This window comes from Fopius arisanus, unplaced genomic scaffold (assembly GCF_000806365.1).
Source record: "Fopius arisanus strain USDA-PBARC FA_bdor unplaced genomic scaffold, ASM80636v1 scaffold00048, whole genome shotgun sequence".
NCBI classification, from domain to species: Eukaryota; Metazoa; Arthropoda; class Insecta; order Hymenoptera; family Braconidae; genus Fopius; species Fopius arisanus.
In genome coordinates, this window is record NW_011887787.1 from 128,809 (window position 1) to 156,280 (window position 27,472).

Here is a 27,472-nt window from a genome sequence, read left to right on the forward strand (position 1 = left end):
TGTCTGACGCGACACGACGAATTCTACTGCAAGGGCTTTTATTTTTTATTTTTCAATATATCCCTCTCGGGTAGAGAAGGGCGAAAAGAGATGTCGGGAAATTGCGGGTGCGCGGCCCGGAAGATCCTGGAGAAAGGGAATCGCTTCGAACCGGAAACAGATGCCACTGACGCTATCCCCCATACCACCCCCAAACTCCTCTACTGATCTCTCGTGCACGTCGCAACGAAATGTTGCCAGTTGAATGCACTCTAACCGGATCTTGAACCCAATAGATCATGCAGTTTGACTGTTGAACACAGTGCAAATATCGGGAAATTCCGTCATTCCCCAAATCTCCGAATTATACTCATTAATCAATTGGTTCATCACCCCCATTCTCCATTCATACCAAATTCCAAATGTTCAGAACAACTTGAGCTGCGGAAAAAGTCCGAGAAAAATTACTTCCGCCAATTCAATTCCCGAAATTCTCACTAAATCTAATCAACTCTAATCTAAGAAATACATCAATTATACGGAGAATAATTTATGCAAAATTCACCTCAAGAACTTGTTACGGTGAGGTAATAAAATAAAAAGCATTTTAGTGGAGGCTATATAAAATAATGTAATTAAATTGCACCGTCAGGATAAGTTCTTCAGGGGAAATGTAACCGTAAATTTGTGGTCCTGAGTGTATGAAAAGCCCAGTGATCTTTCAGCAGTGTATAATGAGAGTTGAAACAATTTATTTTTTTGCAGACATGAAAGTAACAGCCCAGATCCCGAAAGAGGCCGAGTTGGCTCACGAAGTTAACATGTCATGCCAGTGGGAGCTAAATGGAGGAAAAAGCCTGTACTCAGTAAAATGGTACAAAGATGGCCACGAATTTTTCCGGTACATACCGGGTAATCATCCCAGAATACAGACATTCACCCAACCAGGAGTTAACCTAGACGTGAGTAAACAAAAGTAATGATTACCTTCCTTCAAATTGACCAGATAAAATTACCCAAGTTCAATGATCCCCGCGTAATCTCATCTACATGCGAATGAATGATCTTTATCGTCCCTGATAATGAATAATAAAAGAGAAAGGGGTAGCTCTGGAGCGTGGAAAATTAATTTCCTTGGTAACTTGGCGCTCTTATTTGCGTTGAAAGTTTTTTGTCTCCGAGTTGTTTTATTTATTTTGCTCTGTCGTTCGCTCTCGGTCCCCCCGCTGTATTTATTTACTTTTTTCCATGGGGTACGATGAAACGATCTACTTGACAGTGAATCAACGACAATCCCTTTGAATTTGACCCACCCGAGCGGAGATCATTCGGTACATTTATTCCTCTCAGCCTCTGGCTACACTATTTCACATCCCTTGTTTTCTCTCATGTGTGCTCCTGTATTTTCCCCCTTTTTTATGGTTCCTATTCTGCAAGTCTAAATTTCTTGTTCTCTCCACCAATCTACACCCGGAAAAATCATATCTATAGACTAAAAAAATCGAATTGTATTAAATAAATTATTAAAAAAATCTTAACTAAGACCGTTTATTAATTCAAAAAAAAATTATTCGACGAGTAAATAATTTTTTTTAATTAAAGGAAGGAAATCTTTCCGTGGGAAATGACCGCAGAAGGTGATTTTAATAATTTTTTTCGAGTGGAGTGGAGAGTAATTGATATTTAAAATTCGGCAGTGGAAAAAAAGTGTTTTACTGGACATTGAGAGGACATCAAGAGGATGAAATTTCACAAGTTGCTGAGGGTCTCGGTGAGGAAGAGACGAGTGGAAGATTGAGAGTAGTCGTGGATGTACTGGAAGGTAGCACTGGAAGATTGATTACGTCGAATTCCACGTACATTCCAGGTTGGTGTTGGGGGGAGAGAATTCGTGTTCCCACGGGAAGTGTAACTTTCATCTCCTTTCTCGGGTGGCCACTTCGGAAAATGCCATTTCATCCAGCCTTCTGAATTGGTTGCAGGAAGTACAGTTACTTATCTGTTCGTTGGACGAGTGAAATTGCGATTTCAAGGATTCATTGATTTTCCTATCAAATTACCAATTTCCAATGATGAAATTCTTTGAAATTCACCGTCGAATCCGGGCATTTTCTCATCTTCTTTTTTATGTTTCTAATTGCTAAATTCTTTCATCCTAATATAAAGAGGAGAAAGGAAATACATCTCGAAATATATCGAAATATTTGCCAGAAAAATTTGAGAGTCATCGCGGAGGCTCCAAATTATTGGAAAAATTTCACTCAATTTCACTCATGGGCTGGAGCGGAACGTTAGGTAAATCTTCCCGTCAAATCAAAATATTCTGGACAATTAACCGGCGCCTCAATTATTTTCCTCCAATTTCTCAAACGAAACGGATTGATCAATGTTCACCGGTTCTGTCTCAATCCCATCTGCGACAACTCGAAAGGACTCCATCATCCTGGAATCCCCCCGGACAGGGAAGATGATAGAAAATGATGGAGTGGAAGAGGAAAATTGCAAGACCCCGCGAATCGGTACATACAGGTCACCGAAGAAAGACAAACTGGAAAGTTAAAGCTCTGCAGAATAGATGGAAAGTACGAAAACAAGGTCAACCGAAGGACCTGGAGAGAACTTTTCCAGGACATACCGAGCACAATTTTCCCCGATTTTAGCTAGTTCGACACAAGACCAACAGAAAGTTTGATTAATTCCACCGAGAAATTTCAAGCTCTGCGAACCAAACGATCATCCGTTCGATAATGAAATTATCATAAACCTCTACTGGAGTATAATTTATCGTCGGTCAATATGTCTCTGGAGCATAATAAAACCCAAGACCCGAGAGGACCGGCTTTTTTTCCCCCTTTCAATTTCTCTTAATTGCTTTTTTCAGGGCTCACTTCTAGTTCTTCAAGATCTATGTTCACGGGGAAGAGAGTAAGACGGTGATCGACTCCACCGGAAAACGTCGAGTAATTTTCTCAGAGTAATAAACTAAAAGCGCTTTGGCGCTGCGGCCCACCACTTTTCCAGGCACTAGATTACTTTTAGTGCCCCTCAACGAGTAAAAAATATATATACGGTGCACATACTCCGTGTAATAGATCTGTCTCAAAATAAGTAGATAGAACCTAACGGAATACCCGCTAAACACGATCGCCGTTTTAAAAGAAACCATCTAATTGATTTTTTTAATACCTTTGCGGCACACGAGAGATCGAAATACTTTTGCCAAATAAAACTTACGTTATACAAGGTCTCGCGTCGTCATTCATTTGAAAATCTCACGATTTTTTCAATTAACACCAGAATTTTTAATCATTTTGACAACGACACATTTATCGGAAAATTTATCAATGGATTTAATATTCTCACAATATGAAAAGGTGAAATGAAAAAATGTGAATGGAACCGGAAATTGTCCCGTTTTATTAGGGCCATTGAATATAAATATCTGAATGAAACTGCGCAGAAAAAGAATTAAATATGGGGTGTGTAGGAGTGCAGACTGCGCCATGTCGATTCAACGGAAATGAAAAAAATATCGAATCGATGGCATTCGTTTTCCCATTCCGAATGAGAGAATTTTCCTGGCTAGTGAACAACACTACAGGTATTACTCATTGAAGAGTTTCTCGTCAATGCGAACCGTTTAATATTGAATGACATTTTTTTCCTTTCCTGTGGCAGAACAAATCACTTTTCATATCTCTGGTGGAGATGCATATTTTGAATTATAAAAGTAGCTCATACCCCTCCCCCTTCTTACCCCCCATTGTGAGACTCCCACACAATGAGTGATTGAAAGAATAATAAAAAATCACTGCTGGAAAATTAGACCCGAAATTTCTGTACAATTTTTGATTGACGAATCAATCTATTTTTTAATAAGGATTCCAGTAAATTTTCCAATTTTTGGTTAAATGTCGAAAAAATTTTAATTAATTGAAAATTCAATCGTTCTTGATGTTGACTTTTCCGAATGAGTATGAAATGTCAAGCTCTCATCGAATAGTCAATCAATTCAAATGAAATTTTCACCAGTGTGATTCGATAGGAAATTTCCTTTGAATAACGATTTTTAGCAGAAATTTACCCAGCGGCGGTGAAAAACCAAAAATAAATTCTCACCGGCAATCATAAAGCCATCAATTTAGAACTCTAAAAATATATCCTCGAATTATTTATCGAGGTGAAAAGTTTCTCATACATCTGCATCCGGGAGGAGGGAGGGGGAGAGATAGCAAGTGCATTCATGTGCAAGCGATATGACCGAAAACAAGCGATCCGTGGGAGAATCGAGATGCAGCATCTCTTTCAACGATTCGGAGACTCTGGTGGGAGGAATGGTGGGAGGAATGGTGGGATTTCCACGACGGGTTAAAAGTTACTTTTCCGGAAGTCACGGGGGAAAGATACACCGTAGTATGATCGAGTGCTCGTACCGGTTCTTCGGGCTCTTTCGCCTGACGGCGCACCCATTTCTTCTTACACTTTCTGCCTTTTTCCTTTTTCGACTCTCCCCCTTTTCCTTTTTCCCTTTTTTCCCCTCCACTCTTTGTCTTTTGCCTCCAACTTCCCACACCCCTCGTTCTTACTCTAACGTCTGACCTCCATCTTGTGCTCATACTTCTGCCATTTCACGTACCGTGATTTTAAATCCTCGGTGACCGATGGTCTTCGTAAATTTCACCGGATTTTAAGACGGTCAAGGGAGTTTTGGGAAAAACCCAAGTTGTTGAATATATGAATGTGGAAAAAATAGACAGGCCAGTGAATTGTTAAGATCTAGGAGAATAGTTTTGCTGACGGTTTTTACGGCTTTGGGGATATATTTCGATGATGTGGGGCATCGTTAGCATTATTTCCATTCAGATGGAGAGCTCTTCATTTGTAAGATCGAGAAGTCGTTACTTCGCCAACAGTAAAAATCATGAAATTATAATTCTATTCTATTCTATTCTATTTTATTCTATTCTATTCTATTCTATTCTATTCGCTTCTAGAAATTGTCCGTAATTCTACAACACCTCAAATATTCAAATTACATCGAAGGAATAAATAAACTCCATTATTCCTATTCAATTTTCTCGACTTATCAAATTCCTTGTCCGAGGTAATTCTGATGGTAAAATTTCAATATGTCTACGTATAAATTTCTCATAGAATTCCCCTGGCTTTTACCCACGGCTCGTCATCTCTGACGTAAATGCAACAACTCAATTCGAATAATGTCGCTTGAGCACCGATGGAAATTGAAACCAGTCATACTTAACACCAACCACGACAATGCCACGTGCATCAGCTACCAAAGCTGAAATTCCGTCATTTGTTTCAACGAACGTAATCGGCTTTCCCATCCCAGCATTTTCAACCGAGCCCTGGCAAAAGCGTATTGCCAAGTCTCAAGTGCAATACTTGAAATTGTAATCTGCCCTCTCCTACAAAATTCGGTAGGGAAGTGGAGACGAGCACATGCTAGGCGAAATTGTGCGAAACTATCATAGGAAGGAGAATTTCACGTGTGTTTCAACCCCTGGATACCTTCAAGGGGCTGTCTATTCCGGGGATGCAAAAGTTTTATCGTACCCTCGGGACTTCATAAAAATCGAGGGGAAAAATTCCCCACCAATTTCAATTTTATGCCATGGAAATAAATGAGGTCCATTCTGATTTGATAAAGAACCGCCCACATATTCCGCGAGCTTTTCCTGTCCGAATTTCCCTGACTGAGGGGAAAATACTTTTCATAAAAAACCATCAGATAAGCCTGAAGAATATTTTATTTTATTAACATATATCAAACTTTTTTGGATAATTTATAAAAGTGGTTGCGCGAAATTAATAATTTTTTTCGTTTTTGAAAATACAGCGTCTGGCATTTTATTATTATTTCAATCAATCAGATATTAATATTATTTTCAATCAATCAGATCAACGATTTATAAGAGAATCGAAAGAAAAATATTTTTCACTCCCAGAGGGCTCCGATTTTTTTAATCGCAAAATTTTCGAGTGCCACGTGAATCTTTCTTGCGAAAAGTAATTTAGCCCGAGTTCAGAAGGAAAAATCGAGGACTATTCCTGATGCAGGTCACGACGTTCTCCAGGGGAATCCATTGGATAGTAATACGATCTATCGGTATAAACGCGAGGGCAAACGATCGGATGGCCTACGACGCAATATTCTTGTGTTTTATTCTTCAAAAGAAAATGTGCATTGGATATCGCGTATTGTATTCCATCCCCTTTTTCGCATCGAAAGCATACATATTCCATCTCTTGAAATGAATGTTATTGATACCCTCCGGGTACTCCACCTTTTCACGATATTATAAACACGAATGATTATGCGAACTCGTTTCGACTTTTTGGCTCCTACCTCGTCTTCATTCAGGGATCGAATTCAACTGCATCAGCTTTTCCATTTGCAAGGTAAATATTTTGTATTTTATTCGTGTTTGTTCGCAGAAAATGTCGAGCAGAGAGAATGCAATACGCCTCATGGACGTCAGCTTTGCCAGTACCGGTCAATACAAGTGCGAAGTATCCACTGAAGGACCTGCATTTGCCACTGCGTTCAGAACCGGAAATTTAACCGTCATATGTGAGTTAAACCCCTAATTTATGTTTATCTTTGTAAACTGGAAATTATTCGTGAATTTTACAGTCTAAACTAGAAGCTTCAACGACATTTCACCATTTTTTTTTCCTCTTTTCTATTTTGAAAACGAACATATCATTTTTACGCTCAATTTTTAATAATAATAAATATTTTTAATAACAATAAAAAAAAATTAAATTTAATATTAATAAATTTTTAATAATAATAAAATTAATAATAACTCTTCTTCTAGCCTATCGCAACCAGAATTGTGTTTTTTTTAATTTGTAAAATAATGAGGTTTTCAATAAAAATTATATTCAAGCTGATGAAACCGAAAATTTCACTGCTATGGTGACTGAAAAAAATATTTGTTCGAGGATTAACAATTACGAGAATAAAATTTTTCTCTGGGTTATTATGGGAAGGGACTTTGATGGATTGTCCAGTACTTGCCATGATAATGCGGCACCGTTATTATGACGGATGATATTGTAATGCACACGTCCGGCAATTCGCAGTGCAATCGATGAGGTCCCCTGGCAAGGCTTACAAGACCATGTCCCCTGTACTTCCTTTATATGCAGATTCAATCTGCGCACGGAGGGTAACTCCCAGGGGCCTCATACAATACAACACCAAACATCTACGGAGTTAACATCGTGTTGGGGAATCGCTCTATTTATCGATACAAATTGATCCTACCTACAGCCCCCACCAAACTCCCAGTATTCTGAAATTAATCTCAAAATTAACCAAGTCCTCCAAAATTTATAAATATAATCCTCGAAAATTTATAAATAATCCAATCCAAAAGAACATTTTTTATGATACCTCCTAATTTTTTATTATTGACAATTTCAAAATCATTTTTCAAATTCCACAATTTTTATAACAAATTGAAAGTTTTTTGGAGTTAATCTTGAATTTTGAGGTTGAACAAGTCCCATTGATGGATAAACCATCAATTTCCAGGAATAATATTTTTTTAATGATAAATTTATTGAGCTGTTACTCGGACGCCTCCAAGAATTTTTATAAAAATTTATTCAAGATCCTGGAAGTATTTTGATTATGCCCTACATTGCCGCGGACTAATGCATACATTTTAACGTTATTGGTATTTTAATTCTCCACCGCAAAATGAATATTGAAATTCCCAACATGCGAGTATATTTAACTCCAGCAAACAATTTCCGGAAAGTGCAGAGTACACGGAACGCGTATGAAAAAAATTTGTGGTGAAATTAACCCTGAGGCTTAGTAATTGTTCCCTCACTGGCTTCGATGGCCATGATTATTTACCATTTAAATGAAATTCCCCCAAAGAATAATTGTACTCGAAATACCCACACCCGTCAATCCAAAATTCCAGTAAAAATTCCAATCTGCGGTAAAAACTCAACAAAAATATGAAATGCCCATGGAAAAAGTCCAGTAAATTTATCTCCATGTATATATCTGTAAACTCCCCAGTACCACAAAAATTAATTGAAATTCCAAACAAAGAGACTACCCCGAATTAAATAAACTAAAAACAAATACGCAACCATAAAAATCCACGATAATCATGATTTGCGGAGTATGAATCGAAATTCGCGATGCGTGTCCCGAGCGTTTTGTTCGTCGAGTTGACATAAATTAGCTGTAGGCGTACGGCTCGTTGGTGGCATGCAAAATACAAGTGAATGGTCCCAAATAGATACAATGAAAAGGGCTGGGTCTAACGATGTGCGGGAAAACACACCAAAACCCCGGGAAATAGCCTGACACGTACGTGTCAAATACAAATGAAAAGCAAGCCCAGCACATATTCCGATAATCCCATGTACATTCCAATTGCAATACAACAAATGTGCATTATGAGGTACGTTGTATTCTGGTGCATAGTGTGCGCTGTATGTGAAAATGTTAAAATATTGCCAATCGATATCGAATATCCCCAGTTGTCGATGATTGATCATTTGCGTAGCTGATGGTCTGATCAATTTAGTTTCAAGGACCCTCGTGTAAATCGATATACGCGCACTTGACGTACCTCCCCTACTAGAGGGTATTTCTCACCCTCATTTTCCGCACCACCATAAGTTTGAAAATTTTTTATGCTTTTCGATTACGACTTTTACGGTCATATCAAGTACTCAGTGTCAAGCTGACATTTTCCCTTAGTTAATCGGTATGGATTTTCACAGGAGATCGATTCCATCATTATTCGATATGAATCTATCGACAACCCTCTAGTTTGGTCTAAACCAAAGATATTGATTTGCTCCTTCTGTCCGTCATGTTTAAAATTGTATAATTTTTTAACTCTGTTATTTTCTATTGTGTTTTTTTTTTTAATGTTATATCTTTATTGTGTGGCACTTAGAGCGGAATACCTTTCAATTCAACACGCCGACATCAATATCTTAAAATCTACTGTGGCTTATCGTAATGCGCAACCATCACTTTGCGGAATGGAACGGTTAATAGATTGTTTGCTGTTACCGATTTCGCATTCAGTGAAACCCATTACTCAAGCGATTGTTTCGGCATTGAGCGATGGGTGAATATGGCTCATGTTTGGTTATTGTACTCATGGATACGAAAGCTCTCAAGAGATTTCGAATTCACGGATTACAAGCGCATTATCGCATTCATTATAACTGAAAATTCAGCGGATTTTCCGTGGCATCTGACGGCATCAACGGAAATTATTAATAATATCCTGAATATTCAGTGAAATTGCCATTGTCTGATTTGCAACGAGGTCGTCTGACGAGGATTATTGAAAACGGTGAGAATTCATCTGATCGCTTCAACTCTCGATCCATTGATAATTCAATAAAATTTAATGCCCAATGCACCGGGGAAATATGAGAATTCAATAAAATTCAGTAAAATAATTCAACGAATTTCCATAATAAATGATAATGGAGATTCAACACCAAGAAGAATTTTGGAATTTTTTAATTTTGAAACAGTCAACAAAATAATTTATTCAATTTTAATAATTGAAGGTAATGAAAATCAAACAATTTGGGGAGAGGTGAATCTAGGAAATTCATTTGGCAAATGCTGTTCCATCATTACACCGAATTTGTAGCTCATGTTGGCATGATTGCTGTTGAGACTGTAGGCAAATGGAAAGCTAAAGGCATTCACTGTGCCTTCCCCCCTTGCGGCTCTCATGTGCACATGCAAGTGAAGATAGTACGAATAAGTACAGCATTGAAAGGGGGGGAGAGGGAGATACATTGAGCATGTACACTGGCACTCCAAGACAGTCACTGGGCCAACACTGTTAGAGCAAATGTATATTTTCCGGTTTTGGGAGGGTGAATGCACGTGGATACGAGAGAACCTGGTGAAGAGATCGTTGCAGTATGCAAGCAACGAGACATGTACACGACGCTTTGGGGCCCAGACGTTTGTACAGGCGAATGCCCCTCGAGCCCCTGAGCAATTCCCAGAACGGTTTATACCAATCTTCCACGGCTAGAGAGAGAACTCGGTTAAGTATGGTTAAGTAGAAACCATGGTGGAAGCACCAAGTTTCCAGCCAAAATGGAATCGCAAGGGGAGAAAACAAAAATCTACGTGGAATATGGCTCAGCTGAGGGCCAAATTATCCCCGTCAAGTGGTGCTCTCCGCTAAGCGCAAAATTTCCAACGCGAATAATTTACATAACGACTTTCATCGTTTCTTATGATTAATCATTTGCGCTAATGAGCGGATGTAAGGCTGCGGATCAGTGCGAATTTATTTTCAAATTTTGTCGAATCACTTAGAGTGACTTTTTTCAGAAAAATGATTAATTTTTATAATTTTTAGGTCAAAGTATAGGAACAGTTATAGTCAATTCCGGAAAAAATGAGTGGTTGAATTATTTTAAATTGTTGACGGGAAGATTTGAATTGGAAAAAATTTTTTTCGTCCATGGTCTCTCTGGGTAATTAATTTTGAATGAAATTCTGGATTCAATGCAGTCGGTAAAAATACCATTGAAATCAATGTAACTCTCTCACCATCGATAAGTTCCTCGTTCTGACCAAAAGTGGAATAATTTTTCCCTCCGTTTTCTCGACAGAACGGGAAAAAAGGGAAAAAGGGAAAAAATGGAAAAGGGGAAAAAGGGGGAAAAAAACATGGAGGCCGGCAAAAAACTTTGATTCCAACTTCAGACTCTCGGTATAAAGAGTTTCCCGAGGTCAGGCGGAAGCTGTACGGATTCCCCGTGGCTTATTACCCCGTATAGAAAAGTCGATGTCACCAGGAAGGGGTTGGACTCTGACCGTGTCAGCGTATCCGCACCTTTTTTGAGTACAAAGCAATGAGAAGTTGAAAAGGATGGAGAGAAGAAAAGTAAGGGCGAGTAAAAAAGAAAAATGATGAGAATCCCTTGTGCTCGTTTGCCGTGCGGACACGTCGCTTTGCGAATCTTCGAGCTTTGAGAAAACACAAAAAAAAAAGAAGAAAAAAAAAAACTTGGAACTCATGGAGAACTGGCGAGAAGCCCTGCCAGAGGGTAAAAATCCGTGGAATTTCAGTGGTACATGTTTCAGGCTATTTGGCGTACCTCCAGGCTCGGTCAATCGCCAGTGGATAACATTCTGAGATCGTCCTGCAAGTGAAAGCCCCAGCCTCTTATACCTCCAGCAATTAGGAATGAGAGAGGAGTCTAGAGAGGAGTCTAGAAGGCACTTACACCCCGGAAAAAAATCCGAGATTGGGGGAATTTACCTGTAATAGTTTCTTTTTAATGGAAATCCGGTGATGGAAGAGAGGGATGAAGACTGGGTAATTTAAGGAGATAGGGAAAATAGCTGGGGGCCTCACCGCTATGAATGACTTTGGAAAAGACTTTTCTGCTTCCTCGAACGCGTAATTACTTATCAACCAGACGAGCCCTTCACTGCGGATGTCACTCAATCCTCCGACAATGACGTCAATCATTACGGAATTTCTGCTTTATTTTTATTTTATAACTACCGTCACTTTAATTTCAGTCTTTGGGAGACTTTTTTCGGGAGAATTTACGAAGTTATTGACAGTATTTTCTCATCTTTCACGTTTTTCATAAATTTCTGGGAAACGGTGGAAAAAATTGACGGGGAAAAACAAAAAATGGAATAATTAACAAAAAACATGAAAAATAAAAAAATGTCAGGGAGTCGTTAATATCAAAAATCGAATTATTGTTGGGTGTTGTGGAAGAAAAATGAAAGTGGAGCTTTTATCCAATTAGTCAGAGTATGAATGAAAACAATTGCGGCGTATTCAATTACTGAAAATGGCAGAAAAAGCTAGTCCGAGAAAAAAATGAGATAAATGCGTAGACTTTGAATATTAATGCGCACTCGGGTAATTTATGTGGCTTCGGATTAATTACCGAAGTTATTTACCGTGCGACTGCGTAAATATCAGTTATAACTTTATGGACAAAGCGGAGGAGAGCAATGTTAATTAACATTTTCTGTCTTTGTGTGTTAATTTCATGCGAGATGAAATATTGGACATGCTAATATACGAATGAATATAAATATTAACGGATGTAGATATCACTCGGATTATTCATAATCTCGTTCTGGGGTTTCGAATATCCTGTTATTCATCATGATATCAGTGTAAATTGGGATAATGTGGGGCAAAGGGAATTGAAAAAGTTATTCCCATTGGCCAGGAAAATATTTGGACATTGAAATTGCGAGTGAATTTAATTGGTATCGTAGGCGAAAATGGAGAGCGGAGAAACAAGTAATGAGTTCATAATTGAAAAAATTATTTATAATAATATTACTGGGGGAGTACTATCGGAAAAATATTGACTTTAATCAGAATTTTTTCAGCCCCGACTATATTCGCAGGAAAAAAAATCTGGGCGCTAATTAAATATTATATATTACATCCTAGAGCGGAATAAAGTTGTAGAAAAATCTGTTAGTTATTAAATTTATTAATACTCATTTTGGATTATCGACGATTTTTTTTTATTTCGAAAAAAATATCATAAAAGCAAATAAATGGATTTTCTTGGGAAGGGCGTGTCGGATTATTTTACTATTTCTATGGCAACAAGAACACTTGACGAGATTATGAAAAAAACGGGAGTCTGTCCGGGCATATCCCCGGGAAATCCTCATATCCATAACTGTTTCATCGTTGAGGATAAGAAAATCCACTTGAAAAGCATTCGAGGGTAGAAGAAAAGTCGGACTGAAGAGAGCTATTTTCCCCCGTCCACGAGCAACAGTTCAGTTTATTTCCCCCCCGGATGTATGACGAAACCATGGACTCGAGTACATCGTAATCGCGAGAGTGGATACTCCACCGAGTTTTATAAGCATTGCATATTTTTCTTGGAAATTCACTCGTAATGGATTTGAAATGGAATAACAGTTGCAAGAGACCGAGAAACAACTTGATAAAATTTCACCCTCAAAAATGAAAAATTCGTTACTAGAAATTCGCAATATAATTCGCAATTCCAACAAACTTCCTCACTTCCTCATAAAGTTCAATTTATTTGAATAAACAATTCCGACTCTAACCGAAAACGAAACTCGTCGGGAAAATTGATTTTTCCTTTGAAATAATCGTTTTCCCGCTGTGCAATTCAATCAATAATATTTCATCAGTGAAACAATGTAATATTCCACCTGGTAACGAGGCGGCTGGTAGCAACAAGAGGATTCAAGGAGATAAACCTAAATTGATATGGTGCACACTGATGGAGATAACCCTATGCATAGTTATAGGAGCGGAGAATCCAGCGGACTAACACGATAGGGATAATTCGAAAACTAAACGACTGCGGGTGTACCATGGCCGAGTGGCCATTTGGGTCAACTGCGGAGAAATAATTGAATTAGGCCCCTAACCATTCGGTGGAGGCCGTCGCTCAAGTCCTAAACCCCCTCCGAGGCCGCTAATTTCCGTAATTTCGGGGAGGATTCTACGCCCGGCGAATTCTGACGGATCAAATCCCAGTTTTATCCAGTCTCCACCCTGGAAAATACGAGAACGTCCAGCCCCTCCTGTTGAAACCAGTTCATGAAGCTAATCCTACGTCCCCACGAGAATTGACTGATTCAATTTTCATCAGTCAATTCAGCACGGATCATCCCCAAAATGCGTCCTGAATAAGAAATATTTTATTCTCATTCGAGGCTCATTCGATTGTTACTCTATTTATTTTTCTTTTTATTTTTCGCTTGATTCAAGTAGATCCCAGAACATTTTTGAGATGAGGGGTAATCCGGTGAATTACTTCTCCGTTGGAATGTAAATAAAAAATGGTTTGAGTCAAGTCCAAAAATCGACACGAATCAAGTTGAAAGGTCAACTCAAGTCAATTTGGTATTTGGAGAAGGAAAAATTGCAAATAAAAGAATAATTCTAGTCCAAATCCAGTACAACTCAATTCAAGTTCTTTTTCCGTCCTGATTTTAAGATCAAGTATCAAAAATATCAATACAAAAGCTTGACTTGAATCGAATTGAAAACAAGCACCACAAAACACCCCAAAAAATCGCGCTGCCTCAAACCATTTTTTTCTATTCCTTTGAGCGATTTCTCCTGAGAATAAGCCCCAAGATCCGAATCCCTGGTCTTGAATAAACCATAGAATGGACTGGTATCAGTAAATTTTTTCGACTGAACAGCAGTAGAATGAACAATTGGCCGACTTATCGCCTCCGTTGTCAGCCAATAAAATTATAACGACAGGGTGGAATCTCCTGAGGAAAGCTCGTCTCTGCGGTGTATCGTATTTGTCTTGCAAATTTTCACGACTGCTAAAGTATTTCCATTTGTCGGATAAGCCCCCTCCCCACGACGCTGAAGAATATCTGAGTAAAACTGACAGTGGTCCAGAGCACCAAGAAAAGGCAAGACGCAATGTGTACAGTACAGTGGCATATCCCAGTTCTCAAAACCAACCTACCGCTACACGTACTTTCCAGTACCTTAAATATTCATGAGCCTATAAATATTCATGGTGACCGTTCAAAGAGAATGGTGTAAAGAAGGAAAAACCAGGGAGAAATGACGTCAGGTTTCTTCCGGTACCAGTACGCCTCCTGAGCCACCGGGAGGCACTCACGGAAGCTTCCTCTGGCATTTTCTTCGACGTCGGGGCAAAATAAGAAATGAGAAGTAACGAGAAAAAAAATTCCACCACTGATGGAGGGCAAGGAAAAAAAATTGAAGAAAAAATAAAACAGGGGAAAATTGAGGAAGAAGTCTTCACAACTTGGCAAACGCTCTCAAAGTGGAATATTTGAGGGATCCAGATCGCTTTTTTCTCGATGGTAAATGTGAGGAGTCACTGAGTGCTCAGGTTCAACAGTCGAGAGACGAGATTTTTCGCACTGTACACCGAGAGAAATTCTTTTCAAAGAATCCTGTCGTTGCCACTAGAAAAATCACAATCCACCTACTACACCGAGAAAAATTGTTTATTTGAATCAAATAAAGTTTATTTAAACGCACAAAATGGAAATCCCCGAGAGATTCTATTCAAATTGTCAATATTCTGTTGTTTTACATTTCATTCATATCGATATGCTCTCGTTTTTTTTTATTATAAATAAATCTTTATTTGAATTCAATGAAATAGAAGGTCTTGTTGAAAAAAAATAAATGTATATATTTTTATAAATTACATCCAAATGTCGAGTGTAGAAAAAAATAAAAAAATTGATATTTTTTTCTGAGCGCGAGAAATAATTGAGGCGATAGCGTGTGAAGTTTCTACCCTCGGGCCGATGATAAATAAAACAAAAAAATTCAAGAGGATGAGGTCAATTCCACTGATTGAACGTACCCTGCCCTATCATCAATTTCGTGAATAATTTCATTGAACGTTGGCGTTAATGGTGCCTGCCATCGTACTCTGTCATTCCGTGTGCCACCCCTAGGAGATTGGCAAACAACTGGGCAATATTTAATTGAGCGTTGTGAAGCATTCGGTGACCGAATGTCCCTCATAATTCCTGTGTACCGATTACAACCATCAGGAAGTTGTCGACGTAATAGCCCAATTCGATAAGTCGAGGAGCATTGATTAATCCGCGAATGAATAAACAATAGCGTAACTGCGGAGTGTGAAGGGAAATTCATAGTGAATAATAACGGGTAGTCGTTTCCCCCCAATTTCATCGTGAAAATGCCTCATGAAACATTCAGGAATGGTTACGGTTGCCTCTCAAAATGGCGGGAGTGTCCTTTTAGGGTGATATGTGGAGATGGCTCGTTTTTCTTCCCTGACGACTGTCCAAATGCTCCGGAATTATTAACACGCACTCTACTCTTCAGCATTTTTTTATTCTCTTCCAACTTCGTGATGAACTTCGAATGAGTTAAACGATCTGAAAAAAAACTTGAATCAAGTCAACAAATCGAGTCATACTTGATTCAATTTTTTTCATGCAGATTCGAGTACTCAGTAATATATTTTTAAGGACTTTCTACACCTTTTCCGTCACGATTCACGTTTTTTTATTTTTCTGGTAAACTTACGAAACTTGGGATTGACGTTAAAAAATATCACGTTTCTGTCTTTTATCATTATTTGATGACTCACGAGTGTCCAAACTTTTAAAAAGAATTACAAAACTGTAAAAAACAGCTGAAAGTAATTTCCCGAAAAATATAAAAGAAAATGATAAAAAATGAAAAAAAAATCATCTCTCAAAAAAAATGATATCTATGGTAAAATTATTAGTAGATGTCATCCATGAATTTCAATATTTTTGTAAATAACTCCAAGCGAAAAATATAAAGAAACGAAATTAGTTGTAATTATGGAAATTCGGGGGTGAAATAATGACGATGCCAGAGTTTCTCGTGAAATGAAATAACCACGTGCAATGAATTTTTACAGCCTTACCGAAACGAGGCCCCGAAATTACTGGACTGTCATCTCACTACGCAGTTGGGGAAAATGTAACGGCCAACTGTTCGGCATGGCCGTCTATCCCGAGGGCAGATCTTCATTGGACTATCAACGGCATACTGGTACAGTACATTATAGCCATTACACATTGGATTATGGCAGACCAGATGGAGCAGACGTGAGGGAAGACCAGTGCTAATGCAGTTGATCTGTTTTCAATTACGTTCATCATGAATTGAACTCGATAAATCCATTGGTCCGAAACCAACGTCTGCTCAATGCTCAACCCAATAATTACCGGGAATATCACTTTTTATGTCCTCCCTTGTGGCATAGCTGACCCCATTGGTTTCAACGAATATCCCGTTAGAATTCTCACCAGGATTCGTTAAAATCCCATTTCCGTTATATCCACTAGCATCCGTCCGGATAATATCCCACAGCCCACATACCCCGATTTGTCGAAATCCTGGGGTAATGTTCCCTCCAATGGAAGAACCTGAAGAGACCGTTCAGGAGATATGAAAATCCAGGATACTTCATAGGAGAAAATGCTTATGGCTTATCGTTATGGAAATCTCCCTTCCAAGTGCTCAATCTATCAATGAACGCCATTTTTAAAAACTTCAATCATAACAGTATTAAAATTTTCTCAACGTACGTTCCATACGCGCAGGAAAATCAAATCGCATTGTTTTAGCTTGAGACATTTGGCAGCTCCAGCCTGACATCCTAACTCTTGAAATAAAACTGAATATTTTTAAAGGAATTCCTAGAAAATTGTGAAAATTCCCGGAAAACGACACATAGAATTCCTTTTTCAATAGTAAAATAACACTGGGTAATTAATGGAATGGGGGGATCTCTGGAGCTCTGTAATCATCTCTGAATTCAATGAATGAAAAAACGGGGATGATAGTTCCTGGGGATGGTACATACATATTAATCGAAATTAATCAAGCAGGGTAATGGATTCACGTGGGAAGTGGTTGTTACACGAGATCGATTGGGTGCATCATCGTCATCAAAGGCAATTACCCAACAGTTGGAGCTCAACAGTGAGATGAAAGTGGGGGAGGCAAGTGGTCACGTCATAATGCCCCGCTGATAATCGATTGTACAAGCGCCTAGCCTCAACTGAGCATAACTGTTATCATACAATCTCTGTAAATCCCTGTAAACCCTGATCCAGCCGAATCGCTGGAAGACGACGAGCACCGACGAGCACCGACGAGCACTGACGAGCTCCAGGAGGCGATTGAATATTTCGCTCTCGTATAGTAATAAATAATCAGCATTAAAAGACCAATCGGGGATACCCCACTTTTTTATCGGAATTGAGAACACCAACTGAATTTTTTCGATCCCTCGGAGATAATATTTCGAGTGGTTTACGATATCTCGATTCGAGGGACAAACGATTGGTCCTGGTATAACCCAATGGTCCATTTATATCGCTAAAACTTTTGCCCATCCCCTCGTTATCCATTCGCTGGACGTTGTATCGTGAAATATGCTTAATAGATAAGCTGCCATTAAGATCGAAAGGGATTATCGAATTTTCCAGTTTCGTAACACAATTCTCGGTTGTATCTGTATCACGGAAAATTCTTCGAATATCACGTGAGAGAATTATGAAACCATAAACCATTGACTTCCATGATTCATATTCAACTCCGTTTCGTTCCATTTTATCGGGAATATTCCACCAAAAATTCATGAGCCGATACACCGAGAGGAATAAAAAATATATAAAGGGGAGTATTCCGTTTACGATTTCTTCGCGCGAATCTCCGATAGAGGGAAATTGGAAAACGATCGACTGTGCTGGCGAAATGGTACCGTTCAAGTGGCGGGATCTTTCCCATTGCCTTCAGTTTTTCCGTGGTTTGTCAATTGATAAGGGAAACGTGCCGTGAAATTTTCACCGGAAATGGAATAAGGGACTCATGATATGATCAATTGATTCTGCGTATGCGATGACCAGCTCATGCCCCAGCATTTTAAATAAAAGATGATTAATAAAAATCCCTCTGATGTTACAACGCACTGGAAATTACCCGTTTTCGACTTTTTAAAAATACGGAAAAATTCATTGAAACCTGAAAAATGTTTAATTGAAATTGAATTCACGCTCGTATAACTGAAAACTCAGACGAGTTTGTGAAATTTCAAGAAACCTTCAACAGTGTAAATTCTAATTTGTTGTTAACAATTCGAATGCCGGGTATTTTTACCACAAAAAAATGGGCGAAATGCATTGAGTGAAGTCATAGTCTTCGAATCTCAGGGATGGTCTCGTGGGGGAGATTGATCTGGTCAGAGGATCGGAGTAAAAAAAAACTAGAAAAAGGGGAAAAAGGGCCGGTTAGATTGCCAGGTGGTATCGGCACGTATCGTGAAACGTGGTGGCACGTTTCGAGGCCGTGATGGGTTACCTCTCGCCGATAACGAGGTGACGAGATACGCCTTCACTCAATCCCACCCCAAAATCCTCCCAACGTCTCACGTGTTATACATACCTGGAGCTGAAGGGTTCAACCTCCCTATCACCTCACCAGCTGATGCATGGCGATCATTAGTCCGCACCTCACGTGGTCTGCAGCCCCTGAAAATTCATCTAATTAATTCCCTCTCATCTACTAACAAAAAAAAATTTGATATTCCTTAAAAAATTATCCAACCAAATAATAAAAAAAAATCATCGTAAATGTCAAACAGCAAAACAGCTGATGTCAACCCGAGTGCAAGTGGAATCAGTATAAAATCCAACAACCACACTTTATACCTCATCTCGTGCCCGGGATATTGTCAACAAGAAGTACCTCATCCTCTGCGCAAGTCGTCGGATTTAACGATAGATATTGTGGACGGACAGGAATAAGAAAAGGGCCCTTGCTTTATCCAAGAATTTCCCTTACCTCGGGTAAGGGAAATTACTCGACCAAATCCCCGTGAAAACCGTAAACTTGGTGACGATCTACATCAGGGTCCTCTCATCTAAAGTTGACGAGCGATTCGCTCGTTAGCTCGTGTCCCCCGGTTCCTCAAACACAAGTCTGAGACTGCGGTGAGCACCGAGAAACGCAGCCTAAACCCCCATAACGCAATTATTCCGCGCGAATCTATGGTTACGACAGTATAGACACTGGGAGATGAATATACCTTTCGTAATCTCATCGATATTCCACGGGGATAAACCCGTGGCTTCGTTCCACCATCCCTGGCTCACAGCCCAGTGGTTAATTTCTGATTCGTCCTCACTGGTAAATCAATCAGTTTAACGAACATTAATTTCATCATTCAAATTGTGTTTGTTCGGTGCTTCCTTTTTTTTTAAAAAAACTTCTCATTTTGTTATTTTGTTATTCCGAGGGGAGGGGTTAATTTGATTCAGATCGTTAGCGCGAGTTGATGAATTGGGGGAATATTTGGAGCGAGTGGTGGATATCGGCAATGGTCAGACACTGATTGCATCAGAAATGGAATGAAGCATTGAGCGGGGTTTATTTTTTAATAAATTCAATCGAGTGTTTTCAGGGGGGAGAATTTAATCGGGTGCGATATAAATTCTCGGGAGATATTCAAGGGGATGTATACTTGGACAAGAATTCAATTTAGATGTAATTGTACTGATTTAATAACTAAATTGAAATTTCGTTGGATTAATTGAGGAATTCGGAGAAATCGATTATTGACCAGTGAAAATTAACAAATTAATTGGAACATTTGCGGTCATTTAATTTTGATGAAAAATTTGAATTTGGAGAATTTTGCTGTTTTAGAAATCTCATCTGCACATTTAGGTCACCGAAAACGCATTGGCCGAGTTTAATTAGTCGGTACACGAAACACTGAATAATTCATCCGCGTTTCTATTTACGTGATTACTCTTCTCTGTCTCAGTTCACCCACAACCGACTTCAGAGAAAAAAGGCAAAAGAAAATTTCGATCCTTTGGAAATTTCAAAAAGAAGTACCGGACAGACGAAGAACTGAAAGGAAGGGAAAACTTTTCTCAAAGTGGCAGATTACGATGGCTCGCGTTTCTTTGCCCAGTGAAAACTTCTTACTCTTCAAGTAAGAAAGAGACGAACTATCGTGTACGTGATTTAAAAAAAAGACAGAAACCCGCGGGTCACGCGAATCCATTATCTTGCTGTAAAGAAATTTCCTCATCTTTTTCATTTTCAATTCGTAAAAACTCGAGACTGAGTGAAACTACGAAATTTTCACAACAACCTTTTTTGTAGCTCTCAATTCGCCCTACAAAAAAGGTGATAATAAAAATTTTGAAATAATCCCTCAATTCCGAGATATATTGATTAAAGACTGATGAACAGTTCAAATCAACTTAAAAATTCTTCCGGATGCATCATACCTTCAATTTTTATGGAATACCTCCAAATCCAAGAGAGACAGGGAAATTTCGTAATAACCTTTTTTGTACCCCTCAACCAGCCCTAAAAAAAAGATAATAATAAAAATTTCGATCCACTCCCTAATTACCGAGATATTCGTAAAAAACAGCTGTAAAGTTGTTATATGCATAGATCATAAAATTTTACGGAGTAAATTTTCCATTTTCAATTACGATGTACCTTCCATTGAATTACTTCCTTTGTGCGCAACCGCCATATTTCTTGATTCTCGCCAGATACTGTGGCTGATCTATTCGATCATCACGCGAACAAGGTGCATTCCCGACAACAAAAGGGGTGAAAGACGTGCTAAGATTGTTGAGGAAACAAGAAAAGGGCAGAAACCCTCACCCCCCACCAGACAGAGGAAAAATAGAGGAAATGAGGATAGGATAGGGAGGGGAAAATTTAAGATTTACGAGGTGAGGGTGAAAAGGAAGGAAGGAAGGAAGGAAAGGGAGTGAGAATGAGCTGGGGGATAAGAGTGGGTCGATCGGGGGGTGACGCCCTCCTCGGGGCTCATCTCTTTTGCAGTTTTCCAACGGCAGCAACCGATGAAACCCTCTGCTGAGCAACCGGGGGGGCTGGGGTGTCCTCAGTACACACTTCGGGGGTCAATAATGTACCGAGTTCAGCCTGTCCTCCCTCTCGAGCCACTTAATCTCTGACGCTGTTGTGCGAATGGAAAACCCAGAGTTGAATGGAAAAATTGATAATAGAGTTTCTCGACTGATGGCACTATAAATTTCTCCGTACTCCTCACGATTTTTCCTCGGGAAATCGCTATCGCCTCCAGAAAATTATCATGTAAATTAAGTCCGGATATTTCACACCCACGAGGAATAATAAAAAATTTTCCATAAAAAAATATATAAAAATTGTGGATAAACTATGAATTTCTAATATTTTTTAATTGCACGAGTTGAAAATTTTTGCCAGTTGGATTATTATTTGATTAGTTTGCAAGTCTCTGCGGATTTTTCCCAATAATTTCGCAATTTATGCGACTCAGTTCGACAAAATGCCAGCGGCCATTCATGATTAATCCACTCACTTCTTTGACGCCAACGAAATTCTCAATTTTGGATTTTCAATTCTATTTCAATACTCAAATAATTTTTCGTGTGGAAGAGCGCGTGAAATTCAATAAATTCGAGAACATAATTAAATTTCAGCGCCGCTACACTCGAATTTAATGCAATCCTTTCTAATTTCCGGGATGGCTGTCAGCACGTGGAATTAAATGTTTCGGATTCATCCCTTGTCCCCCGGTGTATTCTCAAACCCCCGAGAAAATTTTCGAAGTGAACTTAACGCGCCCGCGAATTGAATATCAAAATCTGCCTCGAGTTTCAAGGCAATTTTCAGATACACAGACTATGAATAAAAAAAATGTACCAGTCCAAAAAAACCTCTAACGATTCATGAATTACTCCAGATCTTTCAATACGAGTTAATTAATTTTTTACTGCAGATCATATCTGAATGAAAAATATGAATAAATCCGTGTTAAATTTATTCATTTGGTTGGGAAATCGTGTGATAAAATGATGAACGGGGATTTCTTGATTTCCAAGATGGCACTTTGCTTTAATTACTGGACTTGACCGCATACTGTCGGACTACAACGGACCATCCGCTTCGACTCCACTTTGTTACAGCAGTAGCCCGTGGTAAAACTAGTTTCTACGCGTTATAGAATGTGGTAACAAGGGTGAAAAGGGGGTGAAAAGGGGGTGAAAAGGGGGTGGAAAGGGGTTAGAACCCCACCGGTAACAGCTAACAGCCACCGCCAGGGCTTTGAGATAGAGTTCAACTCGAGGATCAAATTACGTAATACAACGTGTGCAGGCTTGACTTTGTGATACTAAACGCTCGGGAATTACTTTGAGGAATCAATTCAAGGCAGAGATATCAATTTTCATCAACCCTTCGTTAACTTTTGCGCTTTGTTATGGTGATCGGGGGAGGGAAGCACTCGAGGTGAGAGTTGAAACCGCCAAGCCATCATTAAGTGAAAACCATTCGGCTGAGTACTAAAATGTCAATTGGTTTTGCCCGAGAATTTAAAGAATAATTGCAAAAAAGATATTATGTTTAAAGTGAAGTTTCAAGTGTCTGTAATTGGAAATTCAGAGTTTTCACGGAAATATTCAGGGAAGCTGTAAATGTCAGTTGGAAATTTTCCGTGCTACTGGCGTCTATAAAGAATTTCCATTTTAAAGTACGAAAAGTACTTCAAAATGCATTACCCTGATACTTTTTCTACTTCGCATTGCAAAAACCGCTGGCATTACTCGCAGTTGAATAAAAGACGGTAATTACTCTTATTACATCTCATCCGGGAATTCTCACATTCGAGTGCATAAAAAAACTTTATGGGGCCATTTACCCCGAAATAGTGGCATTTCGAAAAAAAAAAAAGAAAAGAAAACTCGTCTCGCTCATGATGAGGAGATTTTTCATATTTTTTATATCCACGAAAATTCGACCATCTCTCGTTTTCTCGTAAAGGTTTAAACCCGTCACGTAGGAATTTAGTGGCAGTTGGTATGGAAATTCTGGTCCATCCCCTGAAAAATCAAGATTATCCTCAAATTTTCGGGGGAACACGGAGATTCATGGATTTCCCGGAAAATTGTGTTATTTCAACAGCGCAGTTTCACTGAAGTTTAAGGAATTGTCGAATTAAAAATTTATTATCAGTTTAATTTCCTCCTAAAATTCCACCTTAAATCTTCCTTTCCCCAAAAAAATCCGCGACCCAGTTAAGAAATAAAAATTCAAATGCCCAGTCAAAGAACTAGGAATTTTGAATAATTCATCGACGAATCATTAACATCCTGAATATTCAAGTAATTCGCAATTTTCAAATCAATACTTCAAACTACCAATTTCCCAGAATTTTCAATCTATTGAAAACCCCAGCTTGTATTGCAAAATCAATTATCATCCGAGAAAATCGAATTTTCTCGAATTTCCATGATAAATTCGAAATTTGATGTTCGTTTTAATTGAAATCGAATCGAAACTCAAATAATAAAAAAAGGGGAGGAATCATTTCTTTGAAGAAAAACCTAGTAAAATCCCCCCTCACGATAATGAGATTTATAATATTTTTATATCTCGGGGAATTCGGCCATCTCGTATCGTCGTAACGGTTTAAAACCGTCAAGTGAGAATTTAGTAGGAGTTGGGGCTGAGTTGGCTCCCAAGTACAGACCCAGAGAGAATCAAGAGCAGAACCGTGTGGAGTCATTAAAGGGATCGTCTCCATCCCCCGGAAAAAATAACGTATAGTGCACCAACACATGGAGGTGGAAATCGCACGTATTATATTCAGGTACGATATACAGATATATCTGGAGGAAAAGCGGCTCACGTCGTCTCGTATCGTCTGGCGAGACACCGGGATTTTGCGGGCGTGAGGCGAAACGAAAAGGGACTCAGGGACACTCCAAGAGCTTTTGTATGTCTGTTTCTCCTTTTATTTTTCTTCCCTGTTCTTTCTTTTTCATCTTTTTTCACGTCTCTGTGTACTCACAGCAAACACCGCCGCACTGAATTACGTTTCTTCCATTACGAGATACTCGAATTATGTCGGATGAGTTTTATTCATACTTTTTTTTTTGGCACTTTTTTTTTCGAAACCCCTCACAGGGAGCTCATCCTCTTGGTCTTGTCGTCGTGTAATTATGAGCTTTCCGCGGGTATTATTTTTGGAAATTACAGGATGCTCTGGTTCGGTGAGCATCAGGATAATTACGCATTGTTAGAAGTTTTTTGAGTTTCCGGTAGCGGTTGCATCCGCATTCTCAATGCTGCAGGCTTTAATTCAATTTTAGGTGAAAGCTTTCGTGAGAGTTTCCATTATTCTTCAACATTTCAGCGAAATTTTGTTTTCAAGAAAATATGTCAAGCAAATACTCTTAAGGAGTTGGTACCCGTTGATATCTTTTCATTTTTCATTTTCTTTCTTCGTAATTTCGAGGGAAATCGTCGATCAGATTGACATAAAAAAATATTCCGTTTTTTTTTTATCGTTAATCAATATTTATAAATTATATAAATCGGACAAATTTTAGATATTTTTAAACATTTTTATGGAATGCAAATATCGAATTCTCTCAAACTCTAGATTTTCAAGAATTTCTGGATTTCTTTCGAATTTTCATAAAATTATCGCTTATGAAAAAATTCTGGGATGACGCGCAAAAAAAATTGGCATTCCTCCGGAAATGCAGACGGTGCCTATTTATCCCCGATAATCATTGAAATATATCCATTGAATTTGGCGCTCCCCCCCAATGGCAGGACACGCTCGATTAATCGCAAGACGAATGTCCTTACGAGGCGTAAATCTTGTAAAGTCGCGGGCACCGAGAGATAGATGGAAAATTCGCCATAGAACTAAGGAGGTAGAAATGTAAAGAGACGTTATGGGAGGACCTGGGAGAAAATCCAAAGAGATCCAGAACACGAGGAATCCTCTACCTCGGAGAGACGTGTGGCTCAACGCCAGGTCGGTGACCGTAATTTCCAAGTGGAAATAAAAGTGCGGGAAGAAATATTCCTCACTATGTATTTTTACCCATACTTTGTTATTCTTTCGTGTTTTTTCACGTTCACCAGTGCCACCCTCGTGTCTACGAGGATTATTTGATTTTCTACGGCTGGAAATTGTCTTTTTATTGGGCACCGAGATGTTTCTTCAAATTTAGGGACATCGAAAAGCTTCTCAAAAATCCGCGGGATTGACAAATTTTATAAAGCTCTCAGGAAATTCCAATTGAAATTTCACCTGAAAAAGCTCGAAATTTGTAACAACGAGAAAATACTTAAGAATTTCTACAGAATTCTAAAAAAATCAGTCAATTCTTTCACGTAATTGAGGTAATTCTCAATTACTCAGATGTGCATCCCACGGAAAATCCATGAAAATGTGAAAAATTCAAGTAATAATTTCCCTGATTAACCCGAATAATTAAAATTTGCAGTTCTCGATTAAAAAAACAATCAATAACAAACGAGTCAATGGGATAGCCGCATGGATGAGAGTTGTGACTGATAACCTGCCACGGTTGTTCCCCTTCTGCCTCAATTAATTATCACATAAAATTCAGTCAATCAAAAAAATTATAAATCATTCACCGTAATTTCCCGCAAAAAATTTTCGAAAATGCTTTTACCAAATGAAAATTAACATCGGTTATCGCCATGTTTCAGGTACCCCCGGAGCACACGATAGTTTACCCGTCATCGTACCCAGTGCCATCAGGTGGTGTACCAAATACCCTGGGGCTGCGCCTCGAGGCAGAGGAACGTCACTTCGTCAACGGAATTGTTGCAATTCGATGTCTAGCATCAGTTGGCTCCCACCAGAAGGAGTCTGAGAGGCACGTGCAAATGGCACACGTGAACAACCAGCGGCTGAGTGCTGGCGATCTGCGTGGCTCAGCCCGAGGGGATGCCCACCGTTTCACCCTGGACACCATCCTCCTACCCCTCATTATCATCATCTCAACGTGATGAATGCACACACCAGCCCCCATAGATAATGTCGGAATTTCTGAGTAGTCGATTAGCAGTGAATAGTTTATCGATTAAGTATGTGGTGCGTGGCCTTGAGATGAGTAATATAAATGTTCACCCTGAGGGGGAGGAGGAGAAAGGGAAGAAGGGCAAATGGTCAGTGTTTACCGATTAACAAAATGCATGTGGAGCACTCGAAAATTCCGACAATTGTACACCCGACAGCCCTCGAGAGTCCGCCTTTGTCTTGAGTACTTGCTGAGGGATTACCCTGACACACGTATTTCAGTACATGTTATATGCACATTGTCACACTACCCTCGGGATTATCACGAGTGGATTCCCTCCTCGTTTCTGAAGAGGGAACCAAGTGGAAGGGATAAAACTACAGAACGACGGAGTTGCTGGGGTAGAGGGCAGAATCAAATTAATTACTATTGAATTAAATTTCCTCAATGATTGTGATCCTTTGATATTAATATTGATATTCATATTCATATTGATATTGATATTGATTTTGATTTTGATTCTGATTTTGATATTTTGATATTTTGATATTTTGATATTGATAATAGATTTTTCACAGGATTTTTTATGGATAATTGAAAATTCAATTCAATTTGTAATCGTCACGTGGATTATTCCATGAAAATTAACAGAATATTGTAAAATCCGTTCGGTTCATTTGAAATTTCAGTGAATTCTCAATAATTAAAAGAAAACATTGAACTTTTCTCTGTGATGTCCTTTAAATTGAAAGTTTCGTAAGTTTAATTCACTGAATTGTCCGAAATTCTACTGTCACTTCACCAGGGTGAAAGTTTAGCCCTGAAACCACAAAAATATGAGGATAATGGTTCAGCTGAAGCAACATTCTCCCCAACCAGCTATTTTCCACCAACTGATTTCAATTAACAATTCCCCAACTCGTCTTATCCGATTATACTTTATACAGGAAACTCCGAGTGGTTGAGTTTCGATTGCAAATTCAGTCAAGAGGCGCGCAACTACTGAATTTGTAAATAAAACCAGAGAGAAGACCTCAGGTTTAAGTCCCAGGAACTGTC

The 27,472-nt window shown here is 38.9% G+C and overlaps 1 protein-coding gene across 1 annotated transcript in view; it reads left to right on the plus strand.

Moving 5' to 3' along the window:
* LOC105267623 (uncharacterized) overlaps window positions 1-26,402 on the plus strand; it is a 67,100-nt gene extending 40,698 nt beyond the window's left edge. Inside the window, exons 2-5 of the mRNA XM_011306609.1 lie at window positions 745-941; window positions 6,439-6,574; window positions 16,441-16,574; window positions 26,100-26,402. Coding sequence (XP_011304911.1) covers window positions 745-941; window positions 6,439-6,574; window positions 16,441-16,574; window positions 26,100-26,402 — 770 coding nt within the window. The remainder of the gene's footprint in view (window positions 1-744; window positions 942-6,438; window positions 6,575-16,440; window positions 16,575-26,099) is intronic.
* The last annotated feature ends 1,070 nt before the right edge of the window (window positions 26,403-27,472 follow it).